General features: G+C 38.4%; 1 protein-coding gene across 10 annotated transcripts in view; it reads left to right on the top strand.

Moving 5' to 3' along the window:
• Positions 1 to 22109, top strand: part of LOC126906116 (ephrin type-B receptor 1-B) — an 85771-nt gene that overhangs the window by 17890 nt on the left and 45772 nt on the right. For all 10 annotated transcript variants that reach the window (XM_050686413.1, XM_050686412.1, XM_050686410.1 and 7 more), the window contains one exon: positions 20059 to 20178. In XM_050686413.1, coding sequence (XP_050542370.1) covers positions 20097 to 20178 — 82 coding nt within the window. In that variant the 5' untranslated portion in view covers positions 20059 to 20096. The remainder of the gene's footprint in view (positions 1 to 20058; positions 20179 to 22109) is intronic.

The raw sequence follows: 22109 nt of genomic DNA, 5'->3' as shown, positions 1-22109 counted from the left end.
ATTATTAATCTCTTGCAACATTTTCTCTGATGCGTAAAAAAGCCACAAGTTTGAAAGTTTTTATATCCTTTCCATATTTTTTTATAGTTAGCTTGAAAAATAATTCAAACGTATTTAGTTGTGATTGATCACGTAAACTTTGCATTCGTTGGTTTTTTTTCCTTAACTAATTTCCATTTAACTGTTAAAAGTATTCGACTGATACAAACCGACTCAATTTTTCTTTTTACTTGCTAAATGAACTTGTTCATTGTACTTAGTGTTCAGTCTAAGACTGGCTACGGGTAGTGATTAATTTATTATTATTAAAAAAAAAAAAGTTGAGATTATATTGTTAAAAGTTACGCGCTTTGTTTTTTTTTAACCGATGGTTACCTAATTAGGTTTGTCACGCTAATAGTCGGACGACTTATCTCGGTGCCACTATTATTTTTTCGTAACTCTATTCGTTTTGCCTCGCCTCCCTGTCTGTTTCATGAACTTCCAGAGGTGAAATATAGCATCTGGTAATGCGGTTCATTTGTATTCACGAGATAACTTCGGAGGGGGGCAATAAGGGGAAGAAGAGGCGTAGAACGTAGTCGACGATGATGATGAAAAAGTAGGGTTGGTTGAAAAAAGAGTGCCGCCTAGGTGCGTGAGCGAAGGGGGAGGACTGGTGGGGCGAACAAGTCGAGTGAAAAATGAGTGAAATGAAATTGGCCACTATGCGTTTACCTCGACTTTTTTCCCTCTCGTCTAGTTGTCATTCTTGCCAGTAAATCCCCGTAAAATTTATTTCTAAAATATATACGCCGTTGTATAAAAAATTAATTCGCATGGCTTACTATTTATTTTGCGAATGATTAATTTGAATTGGCCGATAAGAAAAATTACAACGTCGTTAGTGCAGGCGTCGATGTGTGTATTAAATAAAACTGGGCGGAATAAACACTAAGTAAATAATATAATTAACGAAAACTGGAATGCGATATGAACTTCGGGGGGTCGTGAGGTTGTCGGGCGGACACTGGCGTGCATTATAATTCATAAAAAAAACGTACATTAGTAATGTTACATTACGTTTCCATATTATGTTGATTATTGAGACAAAAACGGGTTAAGCGCACGGCGGCATCATGACTGATGAGATTAATTTCAACTGATGATGGTCCTTTTTAATATTTCCTTCTCAGCCGGACTCGTTTCAATGTTATTTTGATCATTCGAGTAACGCCGCTGAATCGACGGGGGTCACCGTGAAAAAATAAATATATATTTTACCTTTCAATTGATTCAAACTTGGATATTATAGTTCTGCGACTAGTCTGCCATGCGGAGCTGACAAAATATTATGATTCATAATGCTTGCTGCTACTAATTCAACATTTTGGACATACCAAACTTGACAATCTAATTGTATTTCTGATTGCCGCCGCCGTTATTCAAGTCGTGTTTCATGTTTGAAGTTTTTTTATTTTTACTTAGTTTGGGTTCTTTAGAAAAGTTTAGTAAAGTGTTTACTTTTTATTTGCCGAGTACAATTGTGTAATGTAACGACCAAGGCAATATTGCGCGTTACATACAGAAGCTGTTCATAATTTCATATTTCAACAGTGTTTATTTAACGTTTTTTTTTATGTACACCGTTATTACGGAAAAGAGATTCGCTTATATTTATTTCGCTTAATACGAACAAAACAGTATTTTTATGAAAAATATTTTTTTATCGGCACACATTTTTACTGGAGTATAAAACGACTGGTTGTATTAAATTTTCACGGAAAAACGTTCACTTTATGTTTCTATTAGTGAAGTAACAAAAAAAAAAAATCATGAACTCTGCCGAGAACGTATTTGTGAATTATAATTATTTTAGTATAAATTAAGTTTTGTTGCGGTCGTTCCTGCCGTTTGCGGACTGCCATAACCCACTCGAGGCAAATACGCCACGAATTGGCATTATATATTTTTTATATGGATTTCATAATCGAAGACATCTATTCCGCGTAACGTCAATACGTGTAATGTACCGAATAAAACCGATGAAAGTGTGCCGAGTAGTATTGAAAAGAGCACTATGATTAACTCCTCTTGCAACACGAGATACGAGTTACCGGGTGTTTTTTTTTCGTGTCGGGCTCCACGGTGGTTATTTTTTATATTCGAAGATGGCTAATGTTTATTTACATTCACAAATCCTTGGAGTACAGTGATAATAATTATAGAGTTCAATCGAAACGCAGTCTCGGCAATAATGTTATGCACAGCGATTTCCTGTAAAATCGAAATGCCTTTCGCGTGTGGATTTTTTTCAGAAGAAATCGAAGAAAACTGGTTTTTAATAGCTTGTGTTTTACCTATTCGACACAGTAATATTTCACGGATTCAAACGATTAATCTAACGAATTGCCTATCGTTTGCTCGCACAGTATAGGGGAGGGGATCGGCTCGGTGGCGTCGTCGTCACCGTCCGTATGTGGCCAAGCCCAATCGTTCCCATTTTTCGAAAAGATTTACAATTGTTTGGCATTATCAAAGTGTTATTAATACAAGATTTACGGTCTGTCGTGTAATACTATACAGTAGTATTAAATCAAGTTGGATTAGCGGATTTAATGCGCTGCGGAGTATAGGGTTCGTTTTTCTTTCTGCTCTCATCCCCCCGAAAACAATTACTATTGCGGAATTTCCCCCCGACAAGTCTCTAATAAGTTTTCCCTTAAAAAGGGAAGGGATTAAGACGGTCCGCGCGCAAGCAGCCGCATCGTTACCGGCAACCCAACCACGTCATTAATCCGGAACTCTTTGCAACCGGTCGCGTTGTCTATTGCCGCCGCCGCCGCCGCCGCCGTTGTTTGAATTCTCGACGCATCCCCTGCCCCCTGTCCGTCCGAGTATTCTGTGCATTACGACGACGCTCGCCCCTGACCGTCTATTCAAGGCAGTAACAATGGCCATCGCGTTAGGGTTTTTATATTACGTTGTATACGGTATTTTTTTTATTACATTTCATTCTTTCGGACGGCCTGTCATAACCGGCTGGCCGCGATCGTTATTCAGACACCGCACAGTGCTCTCGGTATAAATCACACACGCCGTATCAGTGCCACACTGCCAACATGACCGTGTGTTTATTATACGAGGAACAGGTTTGTCGGGCGGCGTGAACAACGCGCGCGGTGTGCACGATGACCGTCCACGAATTTGATATCATCGCGTCTTACGCGGACACTCCAAAAAACAAACACGTTCTGCCGACCGAAAACGTGCGCAACAACAGTAAAAAAAAATATATATTTATTAATAATAATAAACGAGCACATGTGTGTGTACTCTCTCGAAAGCGTCCAGCTGAGAGCGCGTATGAAACCACGGCCGATATTTTATCGAATAGTTTTTTACGCGTTTTTAGAGGTGAAGAACGAGACGACGCGAGTCAAGGGAGTAGAATTGATTAACGTGTCTCCCGAATTCCTCTGTTATATTTCCCGTTGGCGTGGGAATGCTTTTATCGTACATGTTATATCTGACCCGGTTTTTTTTTTCACCGGACACGTGACGGACATAATTTTTCAAACAAAAGCGCTCAGTATTTCGATAATCGCAAAAAATATAAATTGATCCAATAAATATAGTCGTCAGACACTATTGTGTATCGCAGCATAGGTGACGGTATGTTAAAAACAAACGCTGTAGTCTTTAATTTTCGTTATTTATTTTATGTTATCGTTTATTATTCGTGTATTCCGAACCCGTTGTTGCATACCGAGCCGCTTTATTGCTTTGACCCTTGTTGTTATCTTATGCAAATTGTATTTTTATTGAATGCCATTTCTTTCAAATATGAATGCAAGCCAGACTATTAAACTACATTATATTTCCGCGTGCGCTGTATTATTATTATCATCACTATTGCTATTTTACGATGCGCCCGAGGCGCATCAACTTATTTATGTTACAGTTCTACAGGTATATTAGAAACAGTTCCTTTTCAGATATTGTCCGGGAGATGTGCATTAGTTGTCCTATTAAAAAAAAAACTAATAAAATAGTTTATGTACTCTGTGCGTGATCCAATGAAGCCCGTTTTATTTTACATGATCGAGTCGGCCTAGTTTTTGTCGGTGCGTTGTCTCGGCAAAACACTCTTGCCGCCATGTCGGGAAAGTTTGGTGCAACATACCTGACGTGTTTCCATTGGAATACGGTCGTTTGCTCGACGGTCCATTAAGTCAACTCGGCCGAATGGTTTGCTGCCGGTGTTGCTTATTTCGTCACGTGTCCGAACGGAGGGGAAATGTACAGGTCGAAAAAGTACAAGTTGATAGCGAAAGGGCATGTGAACTATTATGGAAGTAAATTGCGAAATGTGGGCGGCGCAACAAAGCGTAGTGGTGTGCAGACGTCGGTCATCAATCAAGTTGCCAAGGCGGCACATGTTGCTTCGGCAAAGCCTCCGTCGCCGATGTCCGTAGGGTTAATAAAGGAAGACACGGCGACGAGTCCTTTTCGACTTCATTATTCAAAATAACAATTTTCACCGGCACAACCACCTACCCCAATGATGTCATTGATTGATGGTCGAGTCGTCGTGTGTACGGTCAACTTTTTATGTTACGAGTACACAATTTTTTTTCCCCTCGCGTATTTGAAAACAAGAAAAAACCGACCCAAAATCTATGAGCTTTTGGTTCAATCGTAGCACACGCTTAGTGTTGACAATCTGCAATAGTTAACTGAGTCTTGTGTGCATTCGTAACATTCGTACGAGAAACGGCATTCCGATCGGTTTTGAGTAGTCTAGCGCGCAACTGTGTGTGCTATTGGACGAATAAAACGAGAATTAATTTTAATTGTCCATCTCTAGATGGTTTTTTAAAGCCACGCGAGCGAGAGAGACGGCAGACAACGGAAAAAAATATTATCTTTGTTCGTTTGTATAGTATGCGACTGGCCCTCGAGCGGCGTGGCGTTTAACTGGACAGGATTTATTTTTCTTTATTATTTTATTATTACGGTCGTTTATATTTTTGCCGATATCCCATTCGTCGTGTACACCATTACACATAACTTACTCACGGAATATGTTTGTTGAACAATTCTCTTCAAATAAATACCCCATAATAGCAATATAATTTATACCTTAGGCGCCAACCATCGACGCCATGCAACCAATATGCGCCGCTGCCACCCGGGGTGCTGGAGAACTTCTAAAATAACCACCCGCAACGCTCCAGGCATCACACCAATAACTCAGTCCTCATTAATGTACGATCAATTATTATTTTTCCATGCAGTGCTTATTGATATTGTTGTTCCGTTCACGAAAACGATATGGCCGCCGACCCGCTCTCGATTCCAACGCATTTGTTTCAAATTTATTGATTAGCCCAGGATTCATTAACCGTTCCGGGATTAGTGACCACTACCCCCCCTTCGCCATCATCATCTCACGGTTCCGATAATAATACATCAATTAAACTATATGTGTACGCTTTATTGTCTCGTTCACCCCTCGCCATATCAGTAAAAATGCACGTGGGTATATTTATAAACGTACTGAAGGTTGCTGCACACAAGACAGAATTCATGTACAACAATTGAAGGATGGCACGGCGAAATATTACTATGGATGTGGTCGCGTCGGACGGAAGTGACATGGGGAACGTGCTAGTTTGATTTATGCGCACAGGTCCGTTTCTAGTGTAATAATAAACGTAGGTGGCGGTGTGCGGCGGAGAGGAGAGCTGTGCAATATAGGGGAGGGTGGATATTAAAACCGCTAAATCATTTGCATGTACAACGGTGCTGCCGTCGCCAACGCTGTTCCCGGGAAACAATCGGTCGGTTGGAGGGAAAGGCGACAAAGGGGACGTATATACTAATTCGACATTGTCACACACCTCGGTTTTACATTTAAATTACCACTTGAAAAGTTCAGCCGACAAACAGATTTATTACAATAATTATTGTATAATAGCTAAAAAAAAAAATTATAAAACATTCAAACAAGTTTTCATACAGTTCAAATGGTCTTTCCGACAATTTTAATGTTATGCGCACATAATTTGTCTCGATAATAATTTAAAAGCTTTTGAATTGACTTTTGAAATACTTTTCCGACACAGGAAATAAAAAAAAAAAAATGTCACCTTCAATGAATCACTACTGTGTTATATATCGTTTATAATTGTATTTTTATTACACTAAAGCCGTTGATCTAAAGTATAATACTTTAATAAATCGCATGAGCCGTATTGAAACGATATACATAATAAAGAGAGCAATAACCGTATCACTTTGATACAGTGTGTTAAGAGGCGGAAACGCCTAAAATTGAATATAAACGACCCAATAAAATTACAACGACACAAATACCATTGCAGTTACTCCAAAGGCTATCCAAAAGAAATCTATTCGTGTATAGAGCTCTCCTGTTCAAATACGGTTCTATTATACGGTAAAGTATGTTATTCAGATGTGGTCGTGTCGTTGTAGTACCAAAGTTATGCTCTTTAAGACTTAAATACACAATGATATTTATAACGAATTTATGACACGCAAGACAGTTATTACCGATAAGTTTTCCCTTAAAACGTCTCATGAGCACTTTGTTACGCCCACAGTAACTTAACGGCGGCGCTGTTATTTCGCTGTTGTCGTGGACGACTAAAAAGTGGTCGATGGATTTATTTATTTTTGCTACAAATATAAATTATCGCCAAGCGCCCGTTCTTTCCCAGAGGGCTTAAAAAATCGCGGAAAACGACGGGTAAAAAGAACGTGTCCGGCTTTATGCAAATCCCTGGGACGCTCTCGGTTTCTCCTCCCCGACCTACTCTCTTTTACTTGAGCAACAGTACACTATCGGTCTTCGTCATAGTTACAGCCGACGCCCGGGCAACTTTAACCATCGCCCGAACTACATTTAAATACTTACATGTAAAATAGTGCAATGTGCTCTCAGCATTTAAACTTGGGATATTTTGAATTTCAGATGAGACACTATACATTTGTGAACAGTTTGTCGCATTTATTATAAATTAAACCGTCTGAAAGTAGACCGACCTCGTGTACGCCTTTGGAGATTGTGATTATAGTTTTGACGTGGCAAAATCAATGTTTTTAATTGGAAAATAAGTTTTTCGTAGGCCGCGTCGGTCGGCACTGGCCTATTTGTTGCCACGAAGCCCTAAGCCGTCTAGAAAGTATTTGCATGTGTTAAATATAATAATGACAATAACAATAAATACAGGCGCATTTATCACCAAGACTCGTGGGATACACTTATGTGTGTACATATAATGTAATAATCATTGTTGGCTATGACAGTTGGGTTCGTTTCCACGTATATAAAGAGTGATATTGGCGGCTGCAACTGGTGCGCGTGCATGTCGTGTACGAGCAGAGATTTATGCTTTCATGTTTATGACAAGCTCGAGTATAAAATATATATCTATGTATTAATTATCGTTGTTCACTCAAAATATCAAGTAATAATCCTCTCGTGCCTATCCGAAGGAACTATTAAGTAGCGCCGTCCGGGTGTATCGAATTTTGAATAAGTTCAATAATAACCTTAGCCGACAACATTTCGACATGTGTATTTTACATTCGGAGAGATTTTATCACTTACAAAAATAAAGGTTTTATTATAATTGTTCGAATCCGTAAAAATTCGTACGTCGGAATAAATTTTCGGTTCGATGCTGCGCATTTTTTTATTGTTCCATAACAGAAGGAATATTTATTGCAGATGATTACCAGTGCTAAACAAAGGCAATATAAATTTTAACGTTATAAAAATAGTTTTTTATTCATCGACACCTTTTTTTTTTTTTTTGTCCCTTTTTAAAATCGAGTAAAGTCCTTTTAACAGCCTACTGAAAAAGTACCCACTGTGTTTATAATGGCTTTTGAAAATGTACCTGGTTAATACAATTTCCATTGTTAATATTTTTCAAATATCAACACACATACTGACTTCAATTAGTGTTGGTGCATAAAAGTATGAATAAAATAATAGTCCCTTTACCCATTACAATTGGATCGTTTGACGTTGTCTACCGCATAGTAATGTTGTGTTGGCCTATACACAAATCCTAACGCTTTTAATCGACTTAGATTTCAATACACATGTTTACCAGCCATGTAACTTAAAACAAACATTATGCCAACAATAATAATACGGATCCACAGTCTATTTGCCTTATTCTGGTTTCCAAAACTGCTGGCTGCCCGGCACGATAATCGGTTACAACTCTTGCCAAAGTATCTTCCATACTTTCAATATATACTGTACGTTATAACGCACAAATATTATTCGTTCGTCGCTCTTGCCGTCAAAAGGCACGGGAAAAAAATGGAGATTAATTCAATTATTCCATGCAGGAATGGTGCTGGTAGTGGTGCCGGTAGACGGCTTAACATAAAATAATACTTTAAAGTGTGCACACACGCAAAAAAAAAAAACAGAACTGCACTGGTTATGAAGTTAACGAGTGAGGACACCGTCGGCGGCACTACACCGTCTGTGCTTAGGAGACAAAAGCATAAAAAAACGGTGTGTTCTTCTGCCGTCGATACGAATTATACCAAACCGAGCGAGTACGTAATCGACAAACGACGTAGAAGATTATTTTGTTTTTGTCGTAAAATTGTATTATTTTCACGCGCATTAATTATAACGGCTCAGTCGAATTTTCTTACCGTACCATTTCACATAATATTATAATTATTATCTGACGGGACACGTGCCAAAGTATAGTCGAAATGGTTATATGAAGCATCTTCATTTCCTGTATTTTTTTTTTTTTCATTTAATTACAACTTAACATTTTGCTACGGCCGTTTAACTCGAAAATTGAAAAATTGCGTCCGTAGGAATCGAGAAAAGAGATTTTTTTTTTAATTATCATTTGACTCCGCGGCTCGTTGCCGTTTCTCGCTAAGACGTCTTTCTTCGTTTAGACACGTTTCCAAAGAAAACTTATAGGACTTGTTTGGTTTTTTCAACACTACCGAATATTTGTTGGAGTGACAAAACTAAAATAATATATTTAGGAAAAACGAAAAAAAAACTTGCTGCCTGTCGACGTTGCGGTGGTGTGAATTATGTGAACAGTTTTTATGATGATGAGGGGGGGGGGCATTGGAACAATTGGTGGTGAATTTTTACAACCCGATGGATATAAATTCTCGCGGAACGGACAACAGGCGTGGTACATATATTTATTATAATAAATCTAGAGGGGAAAATAAATATACATATATACCGCGCGAAATTCAAAAAAAAAAAACCGCAGACGTTTTTTTCCCTGTAGTCGAACATGTAACGGTATTTTTCATGCATTTATACGTATGTACATATAGCCCTTGTTGTTTTTGCACTTGTTCTTCTTTACTTGCCGTTTTGCTCCCGAAAGAATGCGAGCGGTGGCAATGGTCGATGAATGGGCGAGAGAATATTATTTGCATACAAAGATGCCATAAACCATTCTGAAGCGGCGGCTGTGGTACAAAATACAACTTATAAATACATTTGAAAAAAAAAAATAAAAACAATTGGAAATCGTGTTGTGATCTTAGCACAAAAGAGTACTGCCGTTGGTAGGCTTTTTGTTTGTTTTACAAATTTCGTTAAAATTACATTTCATAATGATACCAAGAGATACACTCTTGTTATCGATCGTTAGTTCAATGTAAAAAAAAAAAGTTTTAAAAAATCCAGCGAAACCTATGGTTTTCATCTGTTTTGTAAACTCAAAATCTTCGCGGTACGCTAATTTTACGTTAGTTTGCTTAAGTATAGGACTTTCTACTTATACGTGTGGTAATTATTAACACATTTGCGATGACGGCAGATGGAATACGTGTGTGACAAACTTTTGCAAAAAAATTAAACTCAATGCAAATCAGATAAATGTATATTTCATTGGAAAACGGCTCTTTCGACAACATGTCGTTTTAATATATATTTATTGATGATTGAACGTTACAATTAAAATAAATATTTGTTGTCTATCGAAATTTGATTCTTTTGAATGTTTGTCGTCTACCCAATCAAGTACCATTATGGTAATGTAATTTTCGAAAAGAATATATCTACTTTAATAAACGGTTATCCTTTTTTGACGATGCGTTAAAAGTTTAGATTGTTTTAGATATTGACCGTGAAACGTATAAATTATACACAACTACCATGCGGTGCTATTGTATAGATTTGTTTATCCATTGTTGAATTAAAACACATGTGTACACGCCTGTGTTTAATTAATGGGCGGTTTTCAAACTATAATCCTTGTGGACCCAGTATGCATTTATGTTAAAAAACCACCCTGCACATTATTGTCGCTCGCGTTCAACGCAATAAACGCGCGTGTAAAATTCTGCCAATTTGTATTTTTTTTTTTTCGGTATTGTCGAAATAAATGTTATTGTTAACAATATTAAAACAGCGGAATAGTAAAACAAACGAACCAAAAGGAATATGGCTCACGAAAATACTGAATAAGCAGTATGACAATCCCTCGGAACAGTTATGTTATTTCAGTAGGTTTCGTTTATATGTTTTTCAGTATTACTTGTAGAAAATCATATTATAGATTTATGGTGGTAACGGTCGTTATACACATCCAGCAAATCCCGTGAAAACTACCGGCACACTAGTGTTCCTGATCACGTATTTCGGATTTGATAATATCGTATCTTTGCCATATCGGTCAACCGCAATGAGACCGCCGTTGTTATGTTTTAAGGTGGATTTGTTTTTCTCATCTATTTCGCCAAGAGAAATACTCTAAGAGAGTGTACGTTTTATTTAAAATAAAATTGAAATGTGTTTTTCTTTTTTACACGGTCCACGATGCGCGTGCACACGCGACTGTGAACCTTTAACTGCGCCAAGTTAATTATCCTTTGCCTCGTGTGCGGTTTTCTCCCGACGCCAAATGATCGATTGGTACCGTTGTGCTTTTAATTGTCGAGCCATTTTTACCCGTACAAACGACTAGATCCTTTGGCGTGTATTGTTTAATTTATTTTTTATTATGTCGGTTAGTATGCACAATGTGGTGCATTACGTCAACACTTATTTCGCCGTCGACGTTGTGGTTAACTGTTACCAGTCGTGTTCACCATTTTCATGCCGTAGAAGATAATAGTATAAAAAATTAGTTTTTTCACTTCGTGCGAAACCTCGAGTTTAACGTTCTCCGTTTAATGTGCACTAATAACGTTTTGGTTTTTTTTTGCACCTACGACGTTATACAATAACACGAATATACTTTTGTTATAGCTTTTGAACAATACCACTGCCCAAAAGATCGGTAGTGATTTCACTTGTATGGCTCAGACGATAATACTTTATCGCTATGCACATAATTATTGCTGGGCAAAGAGAGTACAAAGATTAAACTAGACATAAACAAGGTGGTTTTAAAGCAACCATGTGCACGGAAACAATAATAGTCCTGGTATTATTATCTATGATAATACGTACTCGTGCCTTAGCACTTAAGTTTTGCATAATAATTACTCACTGTTATTGTTAGAGTTATCTTTAAAGAGAATTTCTAAGTCGATCAATTGTATAAAATTAACATGGAATTTAAATATTACACAAGGGTTGTATAAGAGTTTTTTTTTTACCATGTCAACACATATTTTGAAAAACGTCTTCCATTTTGTGCATTATTATATATAATGAGTATTTCATTTGTATTTGTTTTAGTATTCATTTTAAATTTAGACTTTTAAGACTGTTTAAAACAAATGAACGAGATGTAATTTATCACGGGAAAAAATATGAATTGGCACCAAGTATGGTGTTTTATAGAAAAAGGCCGATTTTTTTCATGATAAAGCTACTGACAAATGTGGAACAAAAAAATAAAAAAACATTACACGCTACTCCGGTTATTTGCTGTAATACATTATAAGTTTATGCTTACTATGCAAACTAGACAATGGTCAAAGGGTTGAATGGAACAATAACATCTCGTTTTTCATTGTCCGACTAGTCGCGGTGTAATGGACCGAATACAACCCCGGGAATATTTAATCGTGAAAAACTCAAACGAACACCAAACCGTTTGTTTTTTGTGGTCGTGTAATAATATTGCAAAGTTAGTGGACTTAGTCAGTTGCAGGCGCGTACCTTTTGCGTCAATCGACAACCGCGCCGTGATTGATTGACCTCTTTTAACACCCCTCGGACACGAACTCACCCCTCCCCCCACCAGCACATGGAATACTCCAACTAAACACGGGCTGTCACCGAGCAGTCCAATTATGATGTATCGGCGCAACAGTGACTCTGTTCGCGTGCCGTCTAAAACCTCATTTTATGCAGTCGAGTTTTGTTTTGAAACACGTCTGATGTTACTCCATTTCCATTACCTAAAGATTATCGATCATTCTTTTAGTGTAAAACTCGTCAATATTAATGCAAATTGTGTATTGCACTTCTAACAATAACAAAATAATTATTGTTTACACACTGTATTGTCATCGTAGCTTATCGATCAAAGCCGCATTGACTATTTTTTTGTATTCTTAAAGTTATGTAGGTAATTAGTCAGTCTTAAGTATCAGGTACATCAGTGTGGAGCATGGTAATTTTGAATTGGCTATTTCTTTTTGTTCTTAACATAAATCATAATTGCATGACGATATAATATTGTATGGGAAAACGCAAATGACGATAATAATAATGTAAATGCGTCAGTGGGCTTTGAGTGTAACGGACGACGTTGTTGCGCTCGATAGAACTAATTGTTGGATGTTATATTTAAAAAAAAAACAACACTCCTAGAGTATTAATTATCTACTGTGTATCATGCGGGCAATGGTCTAAAATGTAAACCAACGCAAACGCCGTTGTATTAGTCACAGTTTACGGCTGACAGTGTAAGGTCAGTTCGTTAAAGTTTAGTTACGCTACTGATAAGAGACGTTAAATTGTCTCCTAACTCATTTATAAACGCGTTATCGGTTTCTGAAATTCTTTTGAATAGGTACGAATAAAACAAAAACGTCTACGCAATCATTGAAAGCCCATACAAAAGGATAGCCTTTAAAAAGACTTTTCTTTTTTGTATTTTTCTATGTGTGCAGTTACCGCAGTAACAGGTCTTTAAGAATAAATGCCAAAGGGTAAACTGAAATCGTGCAAACGAAAATAATGTACGTAAATAAATTGTCAGGACCATGTGCGACATGGAGCAGTAGCGGCCGGGTATGATGACGGCGGAAAAGAGAAAGGAAAACGACCTCGGGGCCAAAAAGGGAGAAAAACTTTTGAAAAATATATGTACGGACGGTCGCGCGCTCGAGTTGTGTGCGTATGTACTTTTGTTCAATCTTGTGTGTGTTTAGCTCTAAGCCAAAGTGAGGAAACGACATTCGATTTATCAACCAAAACAACCGACGTCAAAGAAAAATAAAATTTCACAAAGTAAAAACATAAAACTACTATTTTTTTTTTTTTTTATTTAACGAAATCTTCGATTCACCAGTGAGTTATAATCGAATAAACGTCATTCTATAAAATATCGAGTTAACCGTCACAATGTATTCACCGAAAATGCCAACTTTAAATTGGAACGCTCGTATTTACTCAAGTTGTTTAAATAACATTAACGACGAATGGGTTTTATCATTGTAAGTGATAATTAGTTAATGAAACCGCATTCGTTTTGTATTCAATTTACACCGATTCATTTGAATATCTGTGAATACTTCGGTAATCAATAATAAATTAACAGACAGAGTTGTATTTTTTTATAAAAAATAATAATAAATAACTCTCTGAAATCCATTTACGTTCGTTATAAGCTCGTGCTAGGTTATTTATACTCGTTACTGAATTCCTCAATTCTCGTTGTGTTTCACTTATTTATTTAATCAATAAATGCGTAAAAAACCCGTTAAAAGAGTTTTTACACCTGTTTATTTGCCATACAGTCGGTTATATTGGGTTACTTTTGTATACGTAGATGTTAAACAAAGGACGTGGCTGGTACATCCGACTGTTTTAGATGTCGCGATCCGTGGAGCTGTGTCGCGTGTAGGACGTTTCAATGTAATTTATCGTTTTCCGCGGTGGGTTTATTGTTATTTTATCTCTTCTGCTCGTCGCGACCGGGCCAACCGAACTGTTACTTATGTCGCCGTATACACTTTATACACTCCAGCGAGTGCACATACGTATTCGGGGATCTATTAACGTGGATAATGGAAAAACAACAGACCCAATGAAAATTAAAACGCGGAAGCCCCATCGGTAGACGCATCTGCAGTACACTGGGAGGCGAAGGAGGTAGCAATGAGTGTACACGCTGGAGAAGTTGACTGATGTGAAGACCCCACCGTTCGACACCCAACGATTAATAACTCTAGAACCCGTATGACTTCCAGCTCGTACGAATTGTATTTTCTTTACTCGTTTTTACATAAATCACTTTGCGTTCGTCGTATGTACTACTTATGAGTTCCCAGAAAACGAGGTGGTAGAAGGTAATAACAACGTTTGTGTGGAGTGCCGTTAAATTACAATGTATATTTTCTCGTTGTTTCTGAACCCCGGGGAAAAATCGATGAGAGTCAAAAATCGAGTAATTGATAAATAGCCAAATCTTAGGAACAACCGTCTTATAATAAGTGGTCATTCTACTGTTTGAGCCTGCGCGTTTCAATGATAACATAATTCTCATGAAAATCACTGACATTACACCACGTCATGATGTATACGAATTACAAATTATCATTCATAATATACTAATAATCTCTCACACGGAAACGTTCACATTATTCGGGCATCGTTTTGTAGTTTGGCGATTACGTTGTTTTAGTAACGACCGAGTCAGATGGCCGTATAGATAATGTACATTGAACTATCGCCTTGGTGTTAGTGTGTCGATGTGTGTGCCATACTATCGCAATCGTTAAAAGGCAGCGGACCGAAAAGGAGTCGTTGGACCAGTGCGAGAAATACACTACATGCGTTAGCTCTTTCGATTGTATTCAACTGAGCGAATAAAAAAACCGCCACCGGCTGCTAAGACGCATACAGCGTGAAAGAAGAGGTGCGGGGCAGATCAAAGCGAATATTGAAATTTACTAATGATATCGAATGGGAAAAAAAATCCCAAAGGCCATCACAGTCGTGTGTAGGTGAACAAAACCGATATAATAGAAACGTTTATCGTGGCAGGGAAAATAAGGGTTAAAATATATGGAAAATCCGGTGGCGTGTAACGTATTAATAAGGGCAAAGCTTTTATTATTGCTATACGGAATGATAATAAAAGGACAAAGCGAATGTAATTTAGAAAAGTTCCATAGAAATATTAATTTTATGTCGGAAAAACCGAATTTTCGTTGTTTACAGGTGCGGAGAATTATAAATTGAACCGATTTATTAAGAATACTGTGCATGTACGTAAAAGCTGCCGTATCGCGAATGTCTTGTGTGGAACGGGACTGAGATGAGAAATAAACCGATGGAGCGTGTGCATGCAAGTCATTTGTAATAAAACGCAATTGTCGAAAATAAAAGAGCCGAAAAGAAAATCATTTTTGTAGCTCATGGGCCGGGTGATTTTTCAAAGGAATATAATCGAGACAGGAAATTTGCAGACGTCGGTTTGATTGAAATTAATCTGTATTTTGTCTTATTTTTATTCTCTGCGAGTATGAACATTAGTACAGTTGAGCCTTATATGGCAATTGCTATACGTGACGCGACTATTGGTGTACACACACGTTGTGTATAAAAAGTACAAGGGATTTGTAGCGCAATAAAGATATACGCACTCGAAGTAAACGGGTTTTGTACCGATATCATTTGGCGGCCCGTTCCAGATTACTAGGAAAAGCCTGTTTTTTACATCGGCAGTGCCATGCGAGAAACGGCATAGGTGTAAGGCGATAACAAGCGCAAGCTGACGGTAAGCTCGTCATAAGCCCCACGGTTATGATTGATTGGACGTCGGATATACGTTTAGTGCGAAACTTCCCCTATTCCCTGTCCCCTACGTGATTTAATACAAAGTCAAAATTTGTCATGTCCGACCTTTCGTTTTATCGACGACGACGCCAGTATTCGGGAAAGAGAAGTAACACGTTGCACTAATCTCTTGTCGATTTCTCATTTCACTGCCACCGGCCCAATCGAATTTCCTTTGGAAATTGCCAAAATAATAACATCGGCCACCCTTACGGCGCCTGTTTAACAACATTTGCGCGCCGAGTGTGTCATCTCGTTTTAATAATATCGGTCGTTCCTTCTTTGAAATGTAATTCGTTCAATGTCGTTCTTTCTATATAAAATTTGTCTCCTCTGTTGTGTGTTTGTTAGAAACGCAAAACCAATTTCGTGATTCACGACCTCTCTCTTATAACTGCTTGTCGCCACCGGTATGTCGGCACAAATTCACGACGTCTTAATCGGTTAATTGCCTATTAAGGCAAAATGTAAAAATAAATAAAGGAACGACGAGGATAAAAAAAAAAAAAACAGAAAGCTATCGAACATTTTTCTTTACCAATAACTCTGTCTTATATATATATATTTTTTTATCAGTAGTTAAACGCTTTTAATGTGCACTGGATAGACATTGGATTTTTTTATTTAATGGATCGCGGGAGCCCGTGTATGACATAACGATAATTGATCACACAGCGAGTATATTATTTTCGTTTCAGAAATTGATTAACCGGTCGGCCAAGTCCTTCTTCGCTTCTCGCACTTATTTTCTCCGGGGGCTTTGTCCGGTGGCCGCCGTATGATCGGTTATGTGTGTGTGTGTGTGTGTGTGTGTGTGAATGTTTGTTCTCTCCGTCTGCCTCTTTTGTGCAGTGTTTGCTGCTTCTGCTGCTGATCACCGACCTAAACGAACCGGTTTTCTCCCTCTTCAAGCTCGACACATCACTTGGCTTTTTATTAATATTATTACATTGTACTGCACAACGCTACACTATAGTAATAGTACAGCTATTTCATAGCTATACATGACCGGCGTAGTTCAAAACTCGGAAGGCGAATGTCGTACTACGAGCAAGAGACTAATTTACACTTTAATACGCTCTTGAAAAAATGTTATTTTTTAGCCAACTTGTTTTTTGGACTGTTATATTCTAGTGGTGGTGGTGGTGGTGTTCGCAACGGTTGGCGCGCATAATAAATAAAAATATTAAAGATTTATCTAGAAGATATGAACAATTTACGACTTTTATTTTTTTGAAAATTCTGTAAACGGAACTCCCATTCTTTTAAAGATCAATTAAACTTTTTATGGGTTATTTGAAGTTTATTGCTGTTTTCTACCTTCCGTTTAATTAATACGAGTAACGTCAAATGTTTATGTCCAGTAATTCGGAATCGAATTGCGATTTTATGTCGAAATTGACATATCATGGTCTATTAAATGTTATATGAACACACAACAGTAATAATATTTAATAGTTATCAAGACATTACGGGCAAAAGGGCGATGAATAGATTACTCGCTTACTTAAACTATACGTTGTCCGTAACATGATATGTGCAGCATAGTTATAACGGTTTATTGAGAAAATACTACCACGTTTTTAGTTACAATAATTATTCAAGTCCAATAAAGGCGTTTTTTCATGTTTCTCTCTTGATATTTAGTTACAAAGAAATAGCAATTTACTCCTAAACACCGACCGTGTCAGTACCGAGAGATCACAAGAGAGAAACGTTTCATAACCATCGCTGTTTGTGGGCCGTGGCTTATTGTGTGTTATTACTAAAATATTCAATAACGAGGTTTAACACGGAGTCCTTAACTAGAAATCGTTATTAGAACAGTATCATATAATTAAACCGTCGTGCAAGTTATTTCATTGTAATTGTGTTTAGACTTGTAAAATACAATGTGAAACGTTCAAACTATTTGATGTGTTCGCTGTTTAAAATACCTCGAGATAAATATTTCGTGTTGCTACATTTTACAAATCTAAAATTTTTTGCGCTATCGTCAAACGCTCTTGTCAACAAATCATTTTTTATTTCAGTCATGGCAATTTATTTGTTGTCATCTTTATTGGAAAGGAAATCGATTTTCATTTTCTAGTAAAGTAAATTCTTGGGGGAGCTCTTGAGCGTCACGTCTACGTGGACAAATCGATTTGCCGTGTTCGCCTCGTTTTCCGCCACCACTTCAACAAGAAGCCAACACTTAAATACACAAAAGAACAGTGCAGTGCGGCAGTAAGTGCGCTCCAGTGCGACGGAACATCCCGCCGATCGTCGCCGGCTATTACCCTTGTACTCCGGCCACCCCGTTCGTTGAAAACACACGGAGAGAGAAAAAAACCGAGCTCCGTCAAAGCTAAAACGATATTTCTCGAAGAAACCGACCGTTAATAACGACAAACGGCTATTGTAAATGTTGCACAGCGCAGTCGACCCGTAAGCGTTGTGTTTTCGGCCGGACCGACACCGCTCGGGTCGTACTTGACGTGCATGTGCGGTTGTTGTAGCTGATCTGATCGACACACGTGGCGGCCAATTTCCCGTGTTTCGTTCGCGGACGAGGTGTAATTGTTAATTATACGGAAGGTGTGCGAGATTGTCGTCGACCGATAGTAAAGTACACCCTCCGCCGCTGTGCAAAGGGCTTTGTGCACTTTGTCAAGTGTGCTCCTCCTCCTCCGTTTCTGCCACGGTGAACTCGATTGACCCTACGCCGCTGCAGTTCATACCTTCCACACGCGGACAGGCTACCGCGACCGGAGCCGCCGGCCCATAAATCACGGCGGCCACCACGTCTCGCGCGCGAGTACTCTGTAATGAGTTTGTTATTATTATTTTAGTCGCATTGTACGAGCGTGTGCCTTATAAGCGGATGACTCGCTGCTGCCGACGACAACCTGTAACTCGTCGTCCGCATTTGCTATCGGTCGTTGTATAATATGCGCGTCGATGAGCCACAAGCGGTGATGGGGAGGGGGTGGGGGGAGGTGGAGGGTCAGACGCAGGTATGTCGTGGAAACTTTTGCCGGGGTTAAAAAAGGCGAGCATATACAACACCAGCCGTCTGGTATTTTTTTTTACCACTCGGTTCTCGGAACAAACATATACCCGATGCGATATTATGTACTTATGCGTCATTGTGAAATGTTATGAACGCATGAAGCCGATTCCTACCTCTCGACTGTTGAATAGCTGCGCATAAGAACTGTATTGTTCGGTCTAGATGCGACTGTAGAAATTACTCGTCGAGTTGTACAATGTATTGGTAATGCGCTCGACGACCGCGCGTAAAGTCGACTAATTGTCAGAAATAAATGTAAGCGGAAGTCATATTTCCCAATTAAATTTATATCGCCAGGGCCGCGTCGAGATGTTTGCACGATCCAACCAGGCGGTACGGTCTCCGACCGAGAGTTTGCTTTCTTCGTGTAATAAGCTGTGGGAATGCTTAAGGACGTTCGACAATACGGCAAAAGTGGGTTTTCGATGGAAGATATCTCAATGGGGGCGCGAGGTGATAATACGGTAAATAATGGACGCGTTTACATCGAGTCGACGAATGACGACCCGTTCTGCGTTATGTGCAGATAAACGGCATTTATTGGACAATCGTATCTCTCGCGGTCGTTTTAAAATGCATATTTTCCGTACGCGTGCAGTTAAGTAGAAAACGGGTAAAAGCGAAATAGTTGGAAAACGTCAGGTCCGACTCCGGCGGAAGGACACTAATTGGTAAGCCGACGGACAGACGCTCGGCATAGAGATTGGCCGGTACAGATAAAGTGAACATGGCGCGTCAACACAATAGCCACGCGATAAAAGCGGTGGGAGGGGAAAGGAGTCCGAGAACGGAATAAGGGGCACAATCAAAGGGCACGTACAACATATATGTATAATCGGATACATCTTGAAACGCCGCTGTTAATAACGTGGGCCGATCCTGTACTTGTCAGTTGTCGCGAATTAAAAGAGCCTATGTAATTGTTCAGATAATAACATACGTTATTGTATAGAGTTATAACGACACAGTTTTAGGACAAACTTATTTATGTATTTTTTTTTTTTTTTTACAGGAACAATATTCAACTATGAGGAGGTAGCCGTCGGTATCATGCTACACGAATTCAAGCACTGTTTGGTGGCTTTCCTGCTGCTGGTCATTGCAGCTGTTGGCCCCGGACGATCCGAACACGGTAAGTTGAAATTATCATGTCATTGCGTTGGTCCATAACAACATTAGTGTTCGACTTGTGGCCGATGTCAGTTGGTCAACTCTCATAAACTAGGCTGAGACGTCTTTAGTGTATACAATCATTGCACAGAGACACCTATGCGCCAAAGTTTTTCTCGACGACGTTTCTCGTGTAAAAAAAAAAACAATAAAAAGACATTTCCGGTCGTTAGACGCGTCACATGTTCCGCGTAAAAATACGTCTCTGACCGCCGTGACACGTTCATAAATTATTTTACTCTTGTGTGGTGCGGTATGAGAAGATGTATTCGAATCGCGATTCACACGACAATGTAAGCTGCGGTGTATTTTTAAACATTTTTATTGATGTCTACTGTAGTCGTCAATTATGTATTCAGTTTTAAATTAAAATTTAATAATGCTGAAGTCACGATCGTTTCAATTTCCAAGTTATACTTTTTTCTTTATGAATTTCGGGTGTTTTTGCGAAAGGAAATTCTGAAATCAATATTGATAATAAATAATACACTATCTTTTTTCATCTTCCAAACGCGTATTTTTGCCTTTTATATTATGCATTTAACTATTTCCCGGAAGCCGAGATGTGGTTGTTTCCATTAGTGTATACACACATTTGCAAAGCGAGCTGCCTTGAGCGTGTTGCTGGTGATTACACAAAAAAAAGCAACAGGATCTAGCATCGACGTTTTGTTAAGAGTAAAAAATGGTCTATTGAGAATGGCGCGGCTGCATCGCACGTCGAATTGTATTTTATTTATTTATACTTTTTAAAACACACAACGCACACCGTCGGAATATAATATTAATCTTTCATTATATTAATACTTATTCTTCCTTTCTGTTGCCGTCTCTGTTGTACACACGTCTGTAACTTGCGGCCAATCATCGCAGTAGGAAAACGAGGCGCATTCTTAAATCAACATGCCCGGAGACTCCCCGGGGCCTTGCAACCGTACCAACACTACATCACGAGTCTTGTACAGTATCAAGGGCAATGGATTTTAAACGCACCGTCGCCGGATAGTTAATACAAATGCGCGTGACGGTCTCTCTTCTCGGTATGATTTTACAACGCCGTTTAAAGACAACGCACACACACCAGTATCAGCACGTATAATAACATAATATTCTTCCCTTGCATGCCGACGTCTCATTTTTTCCCCTCGCATTCATTTTCGAGTAATAATTTTGTATACCGATTATCCATTGATGCATTTTATACAGTTCCGACGTCGACCATTTCACGTAGGGTACTTAAATATCAACGATATATAACGCGTAGCGCTATTATATTTGTATATGTTATTATGCTGTCGCCTTGTCTTAAAAGCCCTAACACTTCGTAACATCCCTACGTGTAATTTAATGTTATGATTTAACAGCATTTCGTTTTTTGAAATGACCACATTATTGTAGAGTAAAAGGCGTTTTCATCCATATAGCTTTCTTTATTGGCCGTTTTAGTGCAGAGAACAATCTTTTGGCGAGAGTTATAATAAACATAAAGTATATAAAACTAAAAAAAATAAAAAGGGACGTAAACAACAAAATATATAGAATATAGTAACGTGGTTCGTATGACAGCATACTCTTATATGTGCCGTACATCATAATATAAACTGCGTTATACCTATAATGTTGGCAGTATAATAATATGATCTAGCACCAGTACTCGCTGTGTAATAATTTTATATAGTCGATGTGGATTTTGGGCGTCCTCGAGCAAAAGGGATCCTATATTGAAAAGTTCCAAACCTCTGGGGATTCTTGGTAGCAATGAAATTTTATTAGGCGTTTCTAGAACACCATCTGGACGAATTATATTACTTTTATAATAGTTATTATTATTTAGATAGCGCGTGGTAAGAGTTTATAATCGTCGGAAAACTATAGCGGAGATCATTGTGCTGA

This window comes from Daktulosphaira vitifoliae, unplaced genomic scaffold (assembly GCF_025091365.1).
Source record: "Daktulosphaira vitifoliae isolate Bord-2020 unplaced genomic scaffold, ASM2509136v1 Scaffold_4, whole genome shotgun sequence".
Taxonomy (NCBI): Eukaryota; Metazoa; Arthropoda; class Insecta; order Hemiptera; family Phylloxeridae; genus Daktulosphaira; species Daktulosphaira vitifoliae.
This window is presented reverse-complemented; position numbering and strand designations above follow the sequence as displayed.